This window comes from Corapipo altera, unplaced genomic scaffold (assembly GCF_003945725.1).
Source record: "Corapipo altera isolate COAL_440 unplaced genomic scaffold, ASM394572v1 23, whole genome shotgun sequence".
NCBI classification, from domain to species: Eukaryota; Metazoa; Chordata; class Aves; order Passeriformes; family Pipridae; genus Corapipo; species Corapipo altera.
In genome coordinates, this window is record NW_020884878.1 from 168,533 (window position 1) to 187,377 (window position 18,845).

The window sequence follows — 18,845 nt, forward strand, 5'->3', positions numbered from 1 at the left end:
GAGCATTTGGATTGTGCTTTTACACACAAACAGAACTGCAGCCTGACCTAGGACAGATATCACCATGTCCATGTGTAGCTGAGATGGTGAATTAATGAATGAATCTAAGTAGACTTGAAATTCAAAAAGTTGGGTTTAAGTGCTTAAACATCTAATTTTTTGTAGAAAAAAAAAGTTCTGCTTAAAAACTTTTGTGATAGAAAAAAGAGATAAACAGTGATTAGGCTGAAAATATTTTGATGTTTGCATTATTATGCAAAAAAAAAAAATAAATCCACAGGTGTGTTCCACAAATGGACAAACCAAACACTTAACTAACTGTTTGTTTTGAAGCACTTTGGATAATGCTCAACAGCTATTTCTCTCATCTGATGGTTCTCGAACACCAAATGCCGATTTTTAAAAACCTTCACCTTTGAACAAGAGTAAATGTTTATTTCAGTTCCCAGCCTCTGGATTCGGTATCGATTCCACAGTTTAAAGCAGATTTCAAAAAACAGCTTTGGATAAGAGAGTAACTTGGTGATAAGGAAACTAAAAAGTCCTTTGTGTTGTGCTGATGCCTCCATAGTGTGCTGCTCATGATTTGCACGACCTGCAAACGGAGCATGAGACATTTATTCTGATATTTTCTACACCAGAAAAGCCCAAACTATGTGCTAAGATCCTTCTTTTATTGCTGTACTCATCAGGATGTGAAAATATTAGATGAGCTAAATACTACTACGCATGTACTACTTGTTGGACTGCACCATTGTGGTCAGGGAGTGTGTGCAGATGTCCAGGGGAGAGAGAGAGAAAATGCTCCTTTTTGCACAATATGTGTCCAGTTTGCAAACGTCAAGATAAACCCAGTGGCAACAAGAGGGAGAACTTTTTACATTTAGTAACATTTATTTCTGCATTCGGTATCAAGTACATAAGTGCAAATATTCAGAGTCCATAATTAAGTCCATTAGGAACTACAGAGAATGTAATACAAATCGTAATAAATTGAACATGCTGGAACTTTCCAGTTACCATACATGTAAATCAGCCTGTCAATCCTTTACGACAAAAGTACTGGGTCTTGTTTTCTTTTCTTTTTTTTTCCTTTTTTTTTTTTTTGAGTTATACAAAACTGATTACCATAAGTACCGATTACTGTTTATTTTATTTGTGCTGGAAAACACTAAAACATCAGTCTACAATTCTATATAGTTAATAAAGATGAATCCAACCAGCAACCCAGTGACGTAGAAGCAATTTTAACTATTGCATCAAGTGCGCTAAGCAGGAAAGCCCCTAGCCACATGTAACATTAAAAGTTATAGAAGCAATGCCAATAGAAGAAGGAAAAACACTAAAAAAAAAATAAAAATAAAAAGGTCAATATTATTTAGGCTCTCACCATCATGCACTTTATAAGCAACACAAAAAACCACATCTAGTACACTTTTCTCTTTACTATACTTTTAGTGCTTGACACAAGTGATTGCAAATATTCTAAGTGCAGAAGCAGCAGGGGAAAAGCACTGCTTCTGAGTTTTATGTTTCTAAGATTATGGTGTTGAGAAAAAAAAAAAGAATGATAAATTTGCAGTAAAGTGTAAGAACAGAGCTGTTTCACTCCAGATTTCCCCATTTTTCACTACTCTGGTCGACGAATTCTTGATGTCTGCTTTACTCTGCCTTTCTCTTAGCACCTGGGATTTTAGCTTGAATCCTAGAAATAAAGCAGAAAAAGAAGGATTATATGGTGAGGCAGTTATTCCATCCCAGTGGACCCCCACTTGGATTCTCATTCAGGGTTAACCTCTAGCTCACTTTCAGTGTGTTGTCTCAACAGGTGGACTAAAGTGTAATAAGAAAAAGAAATTATGCCCATCTAGGTGTTCTTACAGGCCTGGTTTTTGGTGGTCCATGTAACCATGGGATTTGCTCAGTGATCTTCTCCCCCCCCTTCATTATTCCTCCATGGTCTATTGTCTATTGGAAGCCAGGAATGAAGTCTAAAAAGAAAATTTTCAGAACAAACTTTTAGTCCTGCCCGAGGTTAGGGATTTTGCAGAACAATAGAAATGTTTCCTACAAAGAGACCCTGAAAATCTTTGACTCAGCTTCCTACATGAGGCAGAACTATTGCCAGTGCTAAATCATGTTGGCCATGTCTTTGTCTTGCTGCATCTTGAAAACCTCCAAGGCAGGAGGTTTTGGCTCCTCCCTGTGTAGTCTGCTCCAGTCCTAATCTCCTAGTGAAAAAATTTCTCCTAATGTCCAACATCAACCTCCTAAATTGGATTTATGTTGTTGCTCCTTGTTATAAGCAACATCTGCCACTGCTGAGAAGAGTTTGGCTGCATCATCTTGTAACTTCCCATCAAGTACTTATAGGCTGCTATGAAATTGTTCCCTATCTCCCTCCTTGCCAGGTTAAATAACCCCATTTTTCTCAGCAGCTCCTCGTGAGTCACTTGCTCTCTGTACCTCACCATTTTGTAACCTTCCACTGGGCATCTGTTATGCATCCAGCTTTTGCAAAGCCATGGATAAAAACTGCTGAGATGTATGGATCTACCTGCCAGACCAACCATCCTGCTTCAGTAATTCTCAAGTTTTGAGAGCAATGCTTAGACCCTCCCTCTGTCCTTGGGGATCCCACAAAAGCTTTTGATAAAGGCAATGCATTGGGAACTAGAGCAGACTGCATCAAAAATTTCATCCAGGTGCTCCATCCATTCCACAGGGGTTTGAAACACTAAAGATCACAGTGCTTCCAGGTATTTTCTTGCTGTAACAGCGTGGTGCTCTAATTCCCACTTCGTTCACTAATGGTATTATTAACTCCCCGAATGCAAAAACCCAGGCTTAGACTGGTCAATGGGGAAGGGAATTAACTCATTCCTTCCTGTTTGTCCTGGCCACATATGTATGGACTTCATACACGAACATCAGTCCCTGGTTGGGCTCCTCTGTCCACAGTTCCCCCAAATGGCAGGAGAAGGGAGAGAAGGATGTAGGGTCACAGCTCTGCTTTAGTCTGCACTCAGCTGAGGAGGGCTGTGTTCCTACAGGGATCTGCCCTCCCACAGCCTCTCGCATTCCAGGATCCGTGGAGGACATCACTGATAGGACACGGTGTCCCCAGGACCACCCAGTGCACCACGACCTCACAGCAAGAGTTCTGGCCAAGTCTGCTGCTGGACTCACTTTGCCACGACAGTGTTCATGTGGGTCCGCACGAGTCCCAAGTATTGATCAATCTGTGCCTGCAAGGAGCAAAAGGACACCAAGTCAACCAGGCAACAGCAAGGCAGAACCACCCAGACACCCGAACCGCAGCGAGAGGACAGACCTACCTGGTACTTGTCATATACAACGGGGAGAGTAAACATAGACACCACAGCTGAGGAGAAAAAGAGCACACTGTTATATTCCTGCAGACCAGATTCCTCCAGAGAAGAGACCTACTTCAGTGACAAACACGTATCGTGCCACTTGGTCAGCTGATCCCCCAGGGATCTCTGCATCAAAAATGCACTTCACTGAAACCTCCCAAATATGGAATTTCCCATTGCTCTGGGACTAGTAGCTGCAAAGCCATAAACTGCAAAATAGCTCTGGCAGGAGGGACAGTGTAACGGGATAATGAATATTTACTGGGAAGGCAAATAAATGTTGATGGTTTAACTGTGGGGGAGGCACGCCGAGGATAGGCTGTTTTGTCTAAGCCGAAATCACGAGGGAGTTCGAGTTAAAAACAGATTTTAAAAGAAATGTTGATTTTTACCCATTATCAGAAGAGTCAGGCCATTGAAGAGGGCTCCCACGTAAGTCAGCAGCCACATTAGTACTGCAAACTAAATTGAAGATGGATCATTACATCACCTCCAGTGTCGGCATAAGAAGGAATTAGATTGCTTAACTAGCTAATATAACAGTACATTAGCCTTTTTTAATGTGGAAGGGAGTTGTTAAATAAGGCACATTAGGAACTAGGCAGTTTTTCCGGGTGTATAAACCCCATTCTCCATTCTGATCACTGCTTCTTACCCTTTTAGCTGATTTTCACGTATATTTGGGGCTTAATTGCATGCATGTAGGACTCTGCATTGAGAATGGCACAGGCAGATTTCTGCATCCAATTTTTATGATGGCAGGAGTCATCCCACACAGGTTAACCACAGCCCCAAAAGTGATAATTCCAGGGACTGAAAACCCTTGATGCTGAGAGATGGGTATATTTTCCTAAAAGTTTTTACTAATTTAGGAGCCTAACCCACGTCTGCTCTCTTAATGATCTTCCTCTTGCTCTGACGAACACCTGCCTGGGTGTAAGGCTGAAAATCAATAATTATTTCAGCAGGGAGTGAAAAAAGACCTTCCTTCATAGTAGAAAATGTCACAGGTAGAGGAAAAACAGATTAACAGAGGGGAACACCATTTTGTGGCAAAGTAACAGAAAGCATGGTGCAGAGAAGCTTCTAGAGCTGTGGTGGAGCTAAGCTGATTCTGCACATTTATAAGTCCTGTATTACGCATCAATACATTCAAATGCAGAGACCCAAACCTCTAAAGTGCTGGAAACAAGCAGTTTTTAAATCAAAAAGGAGAGCAACTTTTATATCCGGAGCTACACAAAACTAGGTTTCATGATAACCCTGTCAACACGGGAAGCAACTCTTTGAAATGGAGATTGATCCTCTAGAGAGGGGTTAAAAATATTTAAAGCAATCCTACTTTTAAAGAGTCCACAAGGTCCTGAACGAGAAAGAGTCTCCTCAGCTCTTTGACTGTGCTGTTGACGTATAGCTGGAGACAATCTGTGTATTTCTGGATCTGGTCCTGTGAAAGATTCATCTCCATCTCCAAGTAGGCTCTGCCAGAAACACAGCTCCGGTTACAAACTCAGGCAGGTTCACCCCCTCCCTCCAAGCAGAGCCTGGTCTTGATGGGATTTGTCTCTTTAGCCCACTCAAAGGGGGATACAAATACTGTCTGGGGGTTTTCCTTAGAAATTTCTGTGCTCTTTGAGCTACGCCCATGAGTCGCAGCTCAGAACTGACCCAAGTGAAGCAGAAAGAGGCAGCACCCCAACCAGACTTTCTTTTCAGTGTGTGTTTTCTAAAACCACACCAGTTCCCTGACCTGGTTTACCAAGTAGTTGGCACAGCAGAGGAGAATGGATCACTTGTTCTCTTGGAGCAAACCCCCAGGCCCTGTGGAGTGTGGAGAGTGCACCAGCACTGGTACTGGCACCATCACCTAGGTAAGGGGTTGCTGCAGAAAAGATACCAGTAGTTTCCCCTCTATGCCCCACAGATTCTGCCCAGAAACAATACTCCTCCTGCTTGCAGAGATACTGCATTATCATTAGCTCCAATAAAACTCTTTTTCTCTGTTTGCTTAAAATTTTCTGAAACTTTTTTATTTCAGAGAGAAAAAATCCCACGTCTTAGAGGACAACGATTTTTGCATTGGTTTTTTTTTTTCTTTTTCTCTCCAAGATCTGAGCCAACACAGCCTCACATCTCTCGAGACACCGAACTACAGAAAATATTTTATTATTTCCCGTTTTGTGAGCAAGAAGAGAATTTTATCCATCAGAAAAGCGGCAGCTACGGAAATGCGATTTGCCACTGGGAATGGATCATTTGTAAGACAAACAGCCCCCGGGCCAGGACAGCAGAGCACTCACTTGAAGGGGTGGCCCTCGTCCGTCTTCTGCACAGCCTGTAGGACCGATTTGTAGATTCTGAAGCTAATGGTGGCCGAGAGGCCGGCCAGGGCCAGGTAGGCCACGACACTGACGACGCTGAACTGGGTCAGGGAGAAGAGCAGCAACAGGAGGCTGCCGAACACGATCCCTGTCTGCTTGATGTCGCGCCAGTACAACAGGTCGATAGCTGCGGAGAGAAGACCAACACGTTAAAGGCGGGAGCTGGAAGGGCATCGAGGGCGGCCACCGCGACACTCAGAGTCCTTGCAGGGGGGTGAAGGGAGGAGAGATGCTCCTGCTCGCTTCAGCACCAACGGGAACTCCCCAACAGAAGCAGAAAAGTGACTTGTGCGACGCACTGAGGAAATTACGACCAATGACCTGTGGCAATGGATTTGCCATATGTAGGATGGAAGAAGTCCTGTCAGAGATGGACTAGTGAAGAAAAAGAAGAAAACCGCTCAAATGTTATAGAAACAGAAGTTTCTATTGGCTGTTAACTCTTTACCTGACTGGTTTTTCTGTATGACCCTGAACCTGTAACTGGTCCCCTTTTGACCCTCCTAAAAGCCTTATAAACCCCTATCCCCACAATAAACTTCCTCTTTCATCCATCCCTCCCTGGTGGTCTGTGTGAGCTCCTTACGGGGTCGCCGGGCCACGTGGCGGGGACAGTGGGGAAGAGCATTCACCTTCCAGGTAATGGGCTGGCACCCAGGGCCTGAAGGTTCCCCCTCCAACTAATCTGCCGTAATGACCTACTTGAAATTCCTTGTTTTCCTTGTGCCTGTGCCTGGGTTAGATAAGATGGATGAGCATCTCCAACCGCAGCACGGTGGGTGGTTGGGTCTCTTGCAGCAGCAAGGCAAGAGCAAGCTGGGGTTTGTGTTGTTGCTAGGGCTGTATGGAAGACTTCAACCTACCCTACTCAGTCTGGGAACTCCGGATTGTTTTTTTGCCACAAGTCCGAATGCCAAATGCTTGATCAAAACATTTTCCGGTTTTCGTTGTTGATAAATGAATGAGAAAGTTTGGGACTAGCTACAATAAACCACTTTCCCATTCAAAGTTCTGATAATATAATTTTGTTATTTCCTAAGTTTTGAGAAAGGAAAAGACTCCTGGTTTTAACCACTGCTTAATAGTCACATGTGTAAGAAAGCATTTTTCAGATGAGGCCTTAAAATACAGAATAAACCTCTCTTGCTACTCTACTGCAACCATCTCAGAAACATGAAAAACAGAAACGCTTTCTGCTTGTTATGTAACTTTCCATGGGGGAAAGTTGTTCCGTGGGGGCTATTGTTTAGAACAAAACAAGTGCATAAAACCATTTTCAACTAATGTAATTTTACATTTGTAAAGCAGTTAATTTTTACAGGGTTTTTCACACATTTTGTATAGTTTACTTCAACCTCTCCAGCAAACAATCTTACCATCAGGAACAGATACTATAAAAGCAAAGTTTTATGAAAGGACTGTGGAATATCTAGTCCAGAAAGGTGAACTGAATTTATTTTCTACCGACAGCTTTTTTCCTGAGAGGACTTTTTATCCAGCCAAAGAACATGCTCATGACAATCTAAACAAAACAGCTTTAATTTCACACACTGCACAAGTCCTTACGAACAGCTTGAACACACCACCAGCCAAACAGATTTCAGAGATGCCTCTTGTCAAATCATTACGAACAAAGAGTAAATTCAGGAAAACTGCAATCTGTACAAAATAAAATAAAAAAAAAAAGTCACGGATACAAAAAGAAAAAAAATTAATCCAGCCTAGTAGTTCTTATCATCTAATCTCCAAAAACTGTGAGTCACCATGCCTTGTTTGCCTTGAGTCAATGAGGTATATTACTCACTAATGTTACATGTATAAGTGTTGCTTTTCAAAGTGATGGGTTGAAATGCAAAAATTGCTGCTGTGTTACTGAGCTCTTTTCTCTTCATGTAACATTCCCATCCTGCTATATTCTCCATCAACATACACTACATAATAACCTTTTACTATTTTTGAGTGCCAACATTCAGCACCAGACCCATGATCATGAGCACACATGACCAGATCTATGGGCTGCACGGAAGCCACAGGACAAGGGACCTTGGTGCATGTTTTGGGATCCTGTGTGCCGACTTCATAGATCAGGGACTAGGCTGGAGTCTTTCCAGATATATGCCCAGGTCTCCTTCTTGCAGAAGCCTTGGGGTATGGATACTTAAACTTTCTATCACACAAAACTTCCACATTAAATTAAATAAGCACAGGTGAGCTAGCTCAGGATGCTGTACATGGCACATCATCTGCTGATGACAGAAAAAGGCCACCTACAAGTGGAAAACACTCCCTGGGACACAGGTAGCAGAGAGGCAAACAAATGAGAGCTGAGCCAAAAGATACAAAACTCACTTCAGAAGAGTTCCCTGAGTCAATCCCAATTAATGATAAGACTCAAAATGAGCAACTAAACCTCTGATCTTCCAACTCATCCTCCTGCAAACAGGTAGTGGGCTGTATTCTCATGCAGAGAGATGTCACACTGCATTTTCTTGTTCCCCTCAAAAAGGAAGATCCTGAGTTACTCAAGACAGACTTGACCAGGTGTGTATATATCCTGAAAGTTGTTTAGTTCCTGCCATGGAAGGACTGGGGTATTTATTAAGCTGTATCAGGCAAGGAAAGGGTCAGAGCGAGATGGACATAAGCCAAATGACACAGTTCTGGGGACATGTGCATGAGGGAGAGAGCAGATGAAAGGGCAGCTGGCCTCCTTCACCAGCCAAATGAGATCTGGGAAAGAGGGATCCTGCGCCTTTTAGACCTGAGGCAAATATTCCCTAGTGCATGGAAAGAATGTGTGCCAACTGCTAGGTGGAAAATCTCAGCACAGACAAGGGAGACATGAGTTGACTGATTTTTACGTGGCTGTCCCAGAGCCCAGGTCCAGCCTGGGAACACATTCCCCCTACCCACAGCCTGACAGGTCTGTCAGGATCTTCAAGGGCAGGAAGCACATCTGCCTTTTCCTCATGTCCCTTGAAGGGATGGGGAGCTGCAGCAATGCTGCCATGTCCACCTGTTTGGGAGGGATTTGCTGCTCCTGCAGCCATTCCTCATCCTCTTCCTTAAGGAGAAGGGAGTGAGCCAAACCACTTGGCAAAACATGATGCAGGAGGGAGGTGATCCTCACAGCTACTTGGGCAGGGAAGGGGGAGAAGAAGAGTACAGAGCTAGAAATCCATGGAAACTTGTGGAATCCAGCCGTGGTCAGTGAGCTTCCCTGAAGGAAACACTTTTATTTTTTTGCTGACAGGCCTCAGGGATTTGAGCTGTATCAGTTCCCTGGGAATTCAGACGCTGCTAAAAACACCTGCGCTGTGTCAGAGCCATGTTTTCTCCTTCAGCTGCAGCTTCAGTCACTCTAAAGGCCTTTTACATTATTAGAATGGAATGGAATCAAATAGAACAGACTAGACTAGACTAAAATACAACAGAGTTGACTACTTCAGTTGGAAGGGACTTACAAAGATCATCTAGTCCAACTGCCTGACCACCCCAGAGCTGACCAAAAGCTCAAGCACATTGCTGAGGGCTTTTCCCAAATGCCTCTGAAATACTGACAGGCTTGGGGCACTGACCATCTCTCTAGGAAGACTGCTCCTGGGTTTGACGACCCTCTTGGTAAAAAATTGCTTCCTTGCTGAGTCAGTAGTCAAACACATTTTTGTCCTATAGTTCGTTACATAAACAAATCTCCTTTATAAGCAGGCAGAGGTGCACTAGGTGCAGAATGCAGCATCTGGGATCCTTTGCCTGGCTTCCTCTGAGTGCCATTTTCCCCCTGTAACCATTTACACCAGAGCCAAAGTACCTGTCACATCAGTGACTGGTGTTGTAAATAGAGACTAAGCGTCAAAGGAGTGCTCCTTCACCAGCAGGTGAACCCAGATTTGGGAATGAAAATGAAAGATGAGGTTGTCCACTACATTAATACATATGCTTTGAGTTTCATCTCATCCTATATTCACAAAAAACTGATTAAAATACCAAACAACTCCTTCAAACATTTGTTGACTCTAGGAGTTTACTGCTCTTCAACAGGTCACTAAATATGGTTGCAGTCTGCACCCCTTCCTTGGCACCCTGAAGACACAACCACCCAGGCTCAGACCAGCCTCCTTAGCACATAGGGACACAGTGGGTATGAGGATGACAGAGCCAGGAGCTGAGCTGGAGCTGCAGCTTTCACACACACGCTCCTCTGCAGACATTCACCAGCACACGCTGGCCCCAGGCTGAGACAGGCTTTGAGCCCAGCTCTAAGGTGGGTACAGCATTCCCCAGATAAATTAAAGGACAGGGGATCCCTCACAGTGTGGGTTAATGACATAATAATTAAGTGCTTTGGTCAATCTGTAGGGAAAGAATGAAAGGTCCTAGTGTGGTGCAAGGTCCTGCAAGCACTGGTCGTGTTGCTGGTGGTGTGTGAGTGTGTGCACGGCGCTGCCCAGACCCCACCACAGTGGCACAATTCTGAGCAATGCACACTGAATATGCATGAAGCAGGAGGCTGGTGCCACGTGAGGCTGTCGATGTGTGATTTGCATGCAATTGGACAGGGGCTCAGTCTGTTTGGCTCAGCAAGATCCACTTCCGAGAGCCAAAACGCCAACTTCCAACCACCCAAAGTTTGCAGCTCGGATTTGCAAAAAGGGTTTGGGCACTGAAACCAGCTTTGGCTTCACTGAGGGTTGGGTTCCTGCTGTTTTGGAAATTGCTACTGTAAAATCCTGGCCATGCCCATTAACATGCAGAAGCTGTTCAGCTGTAGCTTTCCATGATCTCCCTTTGGCCTCTAGGAGGGAGGGAAGCAGCGTTGGTCACTCTGCACTCTTTCCAGTACAACTCACCAGAGCTCTGACTCTTTTGCGGAGGTATAAAAGGACTCTGGGTTTTGCCAGAGCTGCCTCAGACTCAAAACTAGTTGTCTTTATTACAGAGGACTTGCCAGCCACCTGTAAGACAGGGCTGCAGGTCACTGCCACGGCCTTTGAAGAATTTTTCTGGAGAAGTCCATCTGATGAGCTACTTATCTGCAACTACTACCTGCTTGTGTTTTTAACTCACAGGAAAACTTGTAAAGTGTTACTCAAGTAGTTCTTCTAGTTGAAAAAGTTTTCAAGGGTACCAAATCGGTGTCTCAGCTATACATTATGGCATAACCTCTCTTAACTAAATTAATCTGATCCTCCGTTTGGGGCCAAACCCCAGAACAGCGATGCAGAAAGGTGAACTCTATAATACAAGCAACCACCTGTTAATATGAGCAGCTGGTAAATATCCATGTTTGTGAGGCAAGCTAAAATTAACCCCACAAATATAAGAAACAGCAGCAGCAGACAGTGCTTGTGCCAGCAAGGAATGTCTCCTAAGTACAGTGCCTGAAAGCTCTCACAGCTTTCATTGTGCCTTTCAGCAGAAAAATGTTTCTGTTCCTCAATATTTGGCATCAAAAAAGCCAAAAGACAGACCTGGGGGCTGGAAAGGGCAGTGCTGGAGCAAGGGGTGAACAATTTGAGACAGCTGAGGTGAACTAATCAATGATGCTCTGAGTCCATTCTCCCCAGGATCTGGTGGCTTATGTGGTCCCCAGAAGCATCGTGCTGTGGGGCAGCTGCAGGCCCAAGGCCCAGAGGGAAGATCCCACAGGGAAAATAGAGTATTCAACCAACCTGTAGCTAAAATGTCCTCACACCTTCAGACTCCCCCACATGGTTATGTTTTCAAAATACACTTTTGTAAGAGAAATGGGGATCTCTCCATTCCACATCTCAAAGAGAGATAAAAGATTTTAAGATAAAAATCAATGAAGATCAACAGAGCACAGGCCGGACAATTCACTTCTTTCACAGCTTCTCCCTCCCTTCCTCTGAAAACGTCTGCTCTCTCCTTCTGGTTCTGCAAGTTTTTCCTCTACTGCAACAACTGTGTGAAAAATAAGCACGCATCAAGCAGCATTTACATGAAAGTCAGTACAAGAAGTGTGGCAAACCCCTGGTATGCAGCCTTAAAATGAAGCTCACAGGTCTTGATGACTGCCTAAAAGGTTGTATGCTCTTCAGCATACTAATACCATCCTTGGATGAGATCAATACAATGTACAGCTTCACTCCCTATCTAATGCTAGCTTTAAAGAGAAGTGAGAAAAACCTGTCTACATACAGCCTTTAATTCTGTACATAGTGTAATATCACGACTTCATAAATATAAATTACTTCATAAAGCATTTCTCAGACCTACTGTGGGTGAAAAGATCAGGAAACACAATTTAAGAACAATCTTGTTTACAGCATTGTCACAAAAATATTTGACAACAAATGCAACAATTCTGTAGGTTTCTGAGTAGAAATAAATATTGCTCACACTCAAAGCAAGTCCAGTTTGCAGCTTTAACCACAGGCTGCAGGACCAGGCCTTCCCTCTTCTCTCCAGTGAAGGATCCAATGTGGACATTGCTCCTCTCACCACAACAGATCAGATTCTAATGTAATACAGATGGATACACAGTTGAATGAACAGTTTGGTGCCTTCAGGAGACTGCTGTGATGAACAGCAGAGCCAAGAATGAATACATGTGCTGTTTCAAGAGGCATATCTCCTTATCCTTTATCTCCATCCTTGAGGAATTTCTCCCTACGTCTACTTCTCATATAGGCTCTGCCCATTAACTTCCTACCCTCAGTTCAGCTTTACATCTTTACCTGTCCCAAGACTTAACTTGAAAGTTCAGACCAAGAAGATACCTGGAGCATGAACAGGATCAGGGAAATGGAAAGTCTTGAAACAGTATACCTTCCACATTATATCCTACTCCATCTGCGAGATCAGAATGTGAGCAAAAAAGTATTGATAGATTTTCTTACATGAGGCACCAGAGTGGGCTTGGGTAGACAGAGGAGGATTGGCAATAAAAATATCAGCCCTACAACCACACCTCACACAAGCCCATTGTAGCATTATTTATTATTTATATAAATTATTATTTAGTAATGTTATTTTTGCTGTTATTAATGATTATGCTGCTGTTATTTTCATGTTCACACGATAGATGCTTGAAGACCTGGATTAAACACAGAGAACAGAGAAACACACACCTCCTGCTCATCAAACCGTATCATTACCTGCCTTAGACAGTTTCTGTGGAGGATGATACTGCTCTCACCTTAAGTGAGCAGAGACCAAGCAGAGTCCCTGAATGCAGTTCCTGAATACACATAATGCTATGGAAATGCTAAGATTTTCCCAAGACGCCCCTGTACTAAAATAACAGACCTGGGCCCTCTCTAATTCTATCCAAACATTTGAGAATCTGCAGATTTTCAAAATGAATCAGGCTTCAAGCCTATATTATTTGTGATAATTAAGTGGGATGTGGAGAATATCCCTTCTGATACCAAAAAACCTCACCAAAACTCATGTCCCAGAGTCCTATTGAAAACAAAAGCAGCCTTCCCGTGTTGCCTTCAGCTATTACCCCATCAGCCTCTTGCTGGAATTTAAATTACTCCGAGGGGAATACCTTTAAATAATCTTATTTTTGCAGAATCTTCACCTTGTTGTAGCAATAAAAGAATATTGTCCATCTGTTCTTAAAAGACATGTCTCTGAGAAACCTGGTCCAGGGGAAGGTGTCCCTGGCCATGGCAGGGTGGTTGGAACTAGACAGTATTTAAAGTCCCTTCCAATCCAAACCATTCTATGATTCTATGATGCATAGCAGGTATGCAGAGCACGCTGTCTCACAGATTTTTTGACCTCCTAGGTCAAGGTGTTCTTTGGGATCGTTGGCAGACAAACAGTTTGAAGCACATCTAAGAGAATTTGTTCCCTAACCTTAAGCTCTTGATCTTACAGTTGTATTGCCATCAACAGGAATGTGCTGGAAGAAGAATTGACATGAATTAAAATGAAAGTAAATCTGAAAGTGGAAAAGAATCTTGACAAATTTCAATCAAATTTCACAGGAAATCTTCTGTGAAATTAGGAAATAAATTCCTCCTACGTTAGCATAGTCTTGTGAAACTATTAGCTAATTTGGTTACACCAGATGATGACTTGGTTTCAAGATTTTAGCCCTACCAAGAACCAAATACTGGGATGTATTTTTATTGCGTGCATCTCAGCTGAGAGATCAGCCCACACTATTTTCAGGAAAGCACTGAAGGTACCAACTGGCTGAAGTTAAGTTTTCATTATAAAGCTGTAATTAAACAGGCTTCACAACTGTCAATAAGATTACAGATTAACTGCATGCATCCACATTATTGCCACTGAACTCCTCTTTCAGCCTTAAAGCAGGGAACATCACCAGGAACAGCTGGTGCAGCTTCTCATCACCCTTTCGAAACCAATGATCTATCAATCAAGTGAGAAAGCTGGTTCTCCAAAAACAGCTGTCAAGAAAATGCTAATGAATAACTCCAGTCTCAGCAGAGTTATGTCAGCCAGACGGATTTGATGAAGTCTGCAGTCCTTTTCCACATTAAGTTATAATTATAATGTGGATAATACTTAGGATCATTTCTATGAACTGTTCACAGGCCTGTTTCTCTGGATCTTTCCATGCTTCTTTTTCACTAAGTCTTGAAAGAGGTTGAAAGTGAAGGAACAGGCATGTCAGTTACTACCACACAAGAGCTGGTATGCAGAAGAAGAGAGTGGAAAAGGGAATACTCATGGGACCACTGAACTGACATCAAATAGCTCCCTCCACCAATTTGGGGCAAACTTGGGCTCTGATCACTTCTCTCTGGTGATCAGTGATAGGATCTGAGGGAATGGCATGAGGCTTGGTCAGGGGAGGTTTTAGTTTGGATATTAGGAAAAAGTTCTTCACCCAAAGGTGGCTGGGCACTGGAACAGGCTCCTCAGGGAACTGGTCACAGCACCAAGCCTGACAGAGTTCAAGAAACTTTCTGACAGCACTCTCAGGCACACGGTAGGATTGTTGGACTGTCCTGTGAAGGGCCAGGAGTTGATCCTAGTGGGTCCTTTCCAACTCAGGATATTCTATGATTCTATGTCCTTCCTAACCCAGAGAAACCTCTCTAGCAGGGCGTGAAGCTGTGTCCTGCCGAGCAGGGCCGAGTGCCTGGGGAAGGCACAGAGGTGCTGCACCAGAAGCTGGAGGCACACCTCACCCAGCAGGGCCCCTCTGGAAGCTGCACACTCGGTGTGTCACACGGCTGACACTGGCTGTAGGTTGTCACGCGAGGGCCCGCAGCCACCAAAATGCCCAGTCGGAGACGTTTCTACACACGCTCATGCATTATGTATGGCCCCATCCCAGCCTGCTTCAAATGCATCACCTTCCAGTGCAGGGAGATGACTGGGGCGTGGAAGTCGGCTGCGACTCCCCAGAGCTACCCATGTTAATATTTTGAATTAAGCAGACCCCCAGCGGGGCCAAATTACAGTCCTGCTCACCCAAGGGCTGGATCGTGATCTGCCATTGCTATAATCCTGCTGAACCTGCAGGACAGATAGGTAAAACACTCTGCAATATTTCTAAACATATGCAACAGCAGCAGTTGCTTCACAGCAAGGAAAATAACAGCACATTGGTCTAGTCAGGCAAAGCCAAAGCTTCACCAAGTGTCTCTGCAGCTCCTCAAGATCCCCAACCAGTTATAAGTGCCATAAGGTCAACCCAATGATACAGCTAGTTGTAGGCTTGACTGTTTAGTAATTAAAACTTAGGTAAACCTCAGTGTTGTATCTCCTTAATCTCAGTAGAAATACGCTCTGCATTTACTGAGGTTTCTGTCTGCACCTGTTATGGTCACAGACATTCCAGAGTTTTCAGGGAGGAACTATAATTCAATTGACAATGAAGCTGGCAAAATCAGACAACTCCAGGTTTGCACGAAACTGATATTCTGGGTTGAGAGAGAGACTACATGAATAATAGATACTAAAAGAATCAATGAATTGAGTCTCCATTCTTCTGAATTTTAAATTTCTTCTATTTTATCTGGACTGATCAAAGAATTTTGCTGACAGAAATCATATTCTGTGACTAGTTCATGTTTTCTGCAGGATCATTTTTGAATCATAAAGCACCACCCAAGAATAAGAAAAAAATATGCAAATTCAGTGGAAGTGAGGCAAGTGATTTATTTTAGCTGCGTGGATTTTTTCAGACCTGGGGCTTTTTTTTCAAACCAGCATGGGACATATTTTGTCATTTCATTTTCAGCAAACCTACCACAGTTTCAAAAAGGAAAATGCTGAAGGAGAGAAACCACACTGTTATTATTAATCATACACTAGAAGCATGCCCTTCATTATTCCCCTTTTTTATTTTATGAAAAAAAATTTTTTTCTGATAAATAAAGAAAATACTTAGTTTGCCTCTAAATACAGGTGGTTCAACAATCTGACTCAGCAAATCAATGTTCTTATAAAAACCAGCAAAATATTGAGCATTTTTGGGAAAAATAAACCAAACAAAAACCCCAAGCCCCACCCTACGAGGAAGTTTATCTGCAAAGCTCAGACGAAAAGACCCTGAAGTTTGGTTGTGGCTCTCCCGTGTAAGCTTAATGAATCAGGCAGACCTATGAAAAACCCTCGCCCTTGATAACGGCATGGAAAGCTGGAGCTGCTGGAGACTGGCATTTAACAGGTGCATCTGTTTACTTTCCAGCTACTCATCTTCCTTAAAAAACCCTCAGTCCGTAAATACAATTAGATGCTGAATTAAGATTGCAAAAATATCAAGCTCCCCAGAGACAACTGCCTGTCTGAGGAGATCTCCCCCTACCCAAAAAAACACTTGAGGAAGCTTTTCCAGCTTCTGTTGCATCGAGCTGCGTTTATGAAACTATGTGTGCAAGCACCCTGGACCCTTTAATGAGATGATGCTATGGAGTAATCTCTCTCCCAGGGACCCTGTTGTCAGCATCAACATCATGAACTGACTATTCAGCATAAACACGCACCTTAAAATTAAAAAAAAATACATCCAAACAAAGCCTGCCCGGAGCAGCCTGCCCCGCAGGATCAGCCGCTGGCTTTTCTCCCTCTAATCTGCCCACCGAGCAGCGTCACAGAGACTGTCTTTTATCAAAACAAAGGCTGGATGCTGCCTGGGAAGTGTGAAGCCCGACTAAAAATGGCTGAAAAGCTGTCCAAGGCACCCGGGAAGGTGGCCAGCCCCACCCAGCGCAGACACCGACCCGCTGAAAATACGCTGAAAATCAGCCCAAAAGGGAGATGCTATTGTTCCCCTCGCCTACGCGGCAGCGAGAGACATCATCATCGCAACATTTCACCTCCGAACGGCTCAGCGGAGTGCTCGGCAACATAATGAGAGGATTAATGGTTTGTTGGTTGTTGTATTTTTTTTTTTAAAGCAATCCTAGGGCAAAGTAGGAAGCAGGGGGCAATCCCGCGGCGCCCTGGAGCTGTCGCCCTCCTTGCTAAAGCTGCGTTTTCTTTGTGTCGACACTAGGCTAAGCCCGGCTCTGGGTGTGTCCGTGGGCAGGAGGCACCCAGGCGCCCAACGCCACCACCTCCAACCCTCGCCAGCCCCAGCGGGCACCAATTCACCGTCACCCGGCTTTCCTAAAGCCCGAAAGGTAGGAAATCATGCCAGCGATATCCCGACGGAGAGAGTCAAGGATGAGAAATGACGCCGCTAACGGCAAGGGCGGATGCTTTGGGAATGAGCTGTAAGGTGGGAAGGGAGGACCTGTATCCTGGATGCTTTCAGGGTGAGACAGCTGGAGATGGGAGAAACGCATTCAAAGAAATAAGGGCTTTTTATCTTTCTTTCTTAAATTACCCCAAAAGAAAAGCTTCACGGGGAGGGAGAGAAAACAGCATGCAAAGGCCCACAGGTGAACAATGCAAAAATGGATGGATCCTGCCTTTGCCTCCTCTGCCATGCAGTCCTTCTAGCATGCAACACTAGAATAGATATAATACCCTGACATTTCCAGTTGCTCCAAAGACAGTCCATCTTGGTGGAATCGGCACTGGCTTGCATCTCGGAGAGCTGAGGAGCTGCCGGTCCTTTCGTCGGAGGCACTGCGTTACCAGTCAGGCATTCCCGAGCATGGGTGGGTTAGTGGGTATCGCTCCCGTCTCCCCGCTCGGCTCCGGACTGATGCTGTAAGCAGCACAGGCGGAGGGGGAGGGCATATTGTACGCGCTGCGGTCTCCACTGCAGCAAATCAGCAGTGTGATGTGGTTGCCCTAGGGAGCAGGCTCCTTTGAAAAGGGGATGCAGTCCCTTTTCAAATCAAAAGCTTGCGCTCGGCGGCTTAGCCTCCCTAAGCCATGGAAATGGTTAAGGCAACCTGATGGCAAAGAAATAAAAACAAATTGGGTGTGGGTGGAAGGGGGGGCGGCGGAGGGTGAGCAGTGTTTGCTATGTGTCTCTACGGTTGTGACTATTCGCGTTCCAGAAATTTCTTGACAGTGATGGAATCTGGTGTTTTCTTCACTTTTTTTTCTTTCTTTTTTTTTTTTTTTCTTTTTTGGTGAGGGCCAAATTTCACCCAACCCCTTTAGGATTTGATGCCCCCTGCCTCCCCTCCCCATCTCTGCCCAGCTGGGTGAGGTCAGGGAGCAGGCGGGAAAAAAACAAGGTCAGGATCTGACCCCAACAGAGCAAGCCCCATATCGCTATTTTTTAAAAAACAGTAGAAAACAGCAGAGTACCCACAGCACTGGGGATTACCCTTTTCCCCCTGTAGGCACAGGGTGACCCATGTGGCCCCTCATGCCAAGCCCTGCTACAACACCAGGATGCTGAGGACCGCCAGCTGCACCCACATTTGGGTGTTCAGCGTATGAGTGTTGCCTTCACTCACTCAAAATGCTGCACAAACCAGGATTTGAGGTGTAGGTGTGCAGGTATACAGGACAATTTGTGAAAATGTGTCCTTTCTGTGAGCCCACTAATAGCTGAATTTTAACACCCTCCCTGACACTCCTCCCCGACACTCCTCCCATGGTCTCTGCCTCAGTTACCCCACCAAAAAAACTACTGTAAGTAGCCTTACAGAGACATCATAACTAAGCACTGGAGCATACTTGGCAAATACTGGGGGAAAAAAAATTGCTTTGCCACCCAACC

At 44.3% G+C, this 18,845-nt stretch overlaps 1 protein-coding gene across 2 annotated transcripts in view; it reads right to left on the reverse strand.

Moving 5' to 3' along the window:
* Positions 1-871: 871 nt before the first annotated feature.
* Positions 872-18,845, reverse strand: part of RTN1 (reticulon 1) — a 118,324-nt gene continuing 100,350 nt past the window's right edge. Inside the window, exons 1-7 of one of the 2 annotated variants that reach the window (XM_027637703.1) lie at positions 17,690-18,105; positions 5,678-5,885; positions 4,720-4,858; positions 3,770-3,839; positions 3,339-3,385; positions 3,190-3,248; positions 872-1,705 (exon numbers count right to left, since the gene is read on the reverse strand). In XM_027637703.1, coding sequence (XP_027493504.1) covers positions 1,663-1,705; positions 3,190-3,248; positions 3,339-3,385; positions 3,770-3,839; positions 4,720-4,858; positions 5,678-5,885; positions 17,690-17,750 — 627 coding nt within the window. In that variant the 5' untranslated portion in view covers positions 17,751-18,105 and the 3' untranslated portion in view covers positions 872-1,662. Of the gene's footprint in view, positions 1,706-3,189; positions 3,249-3,338; positions 3,386-3,769; positions 3,840-4,719; positions 4,859-5,677; positions 5,886-17,689; positions 18,106-18,845 lie in introns of those variants that run through there. The other variant, XM_027637702.1, reaches the window with a different exon arrangement.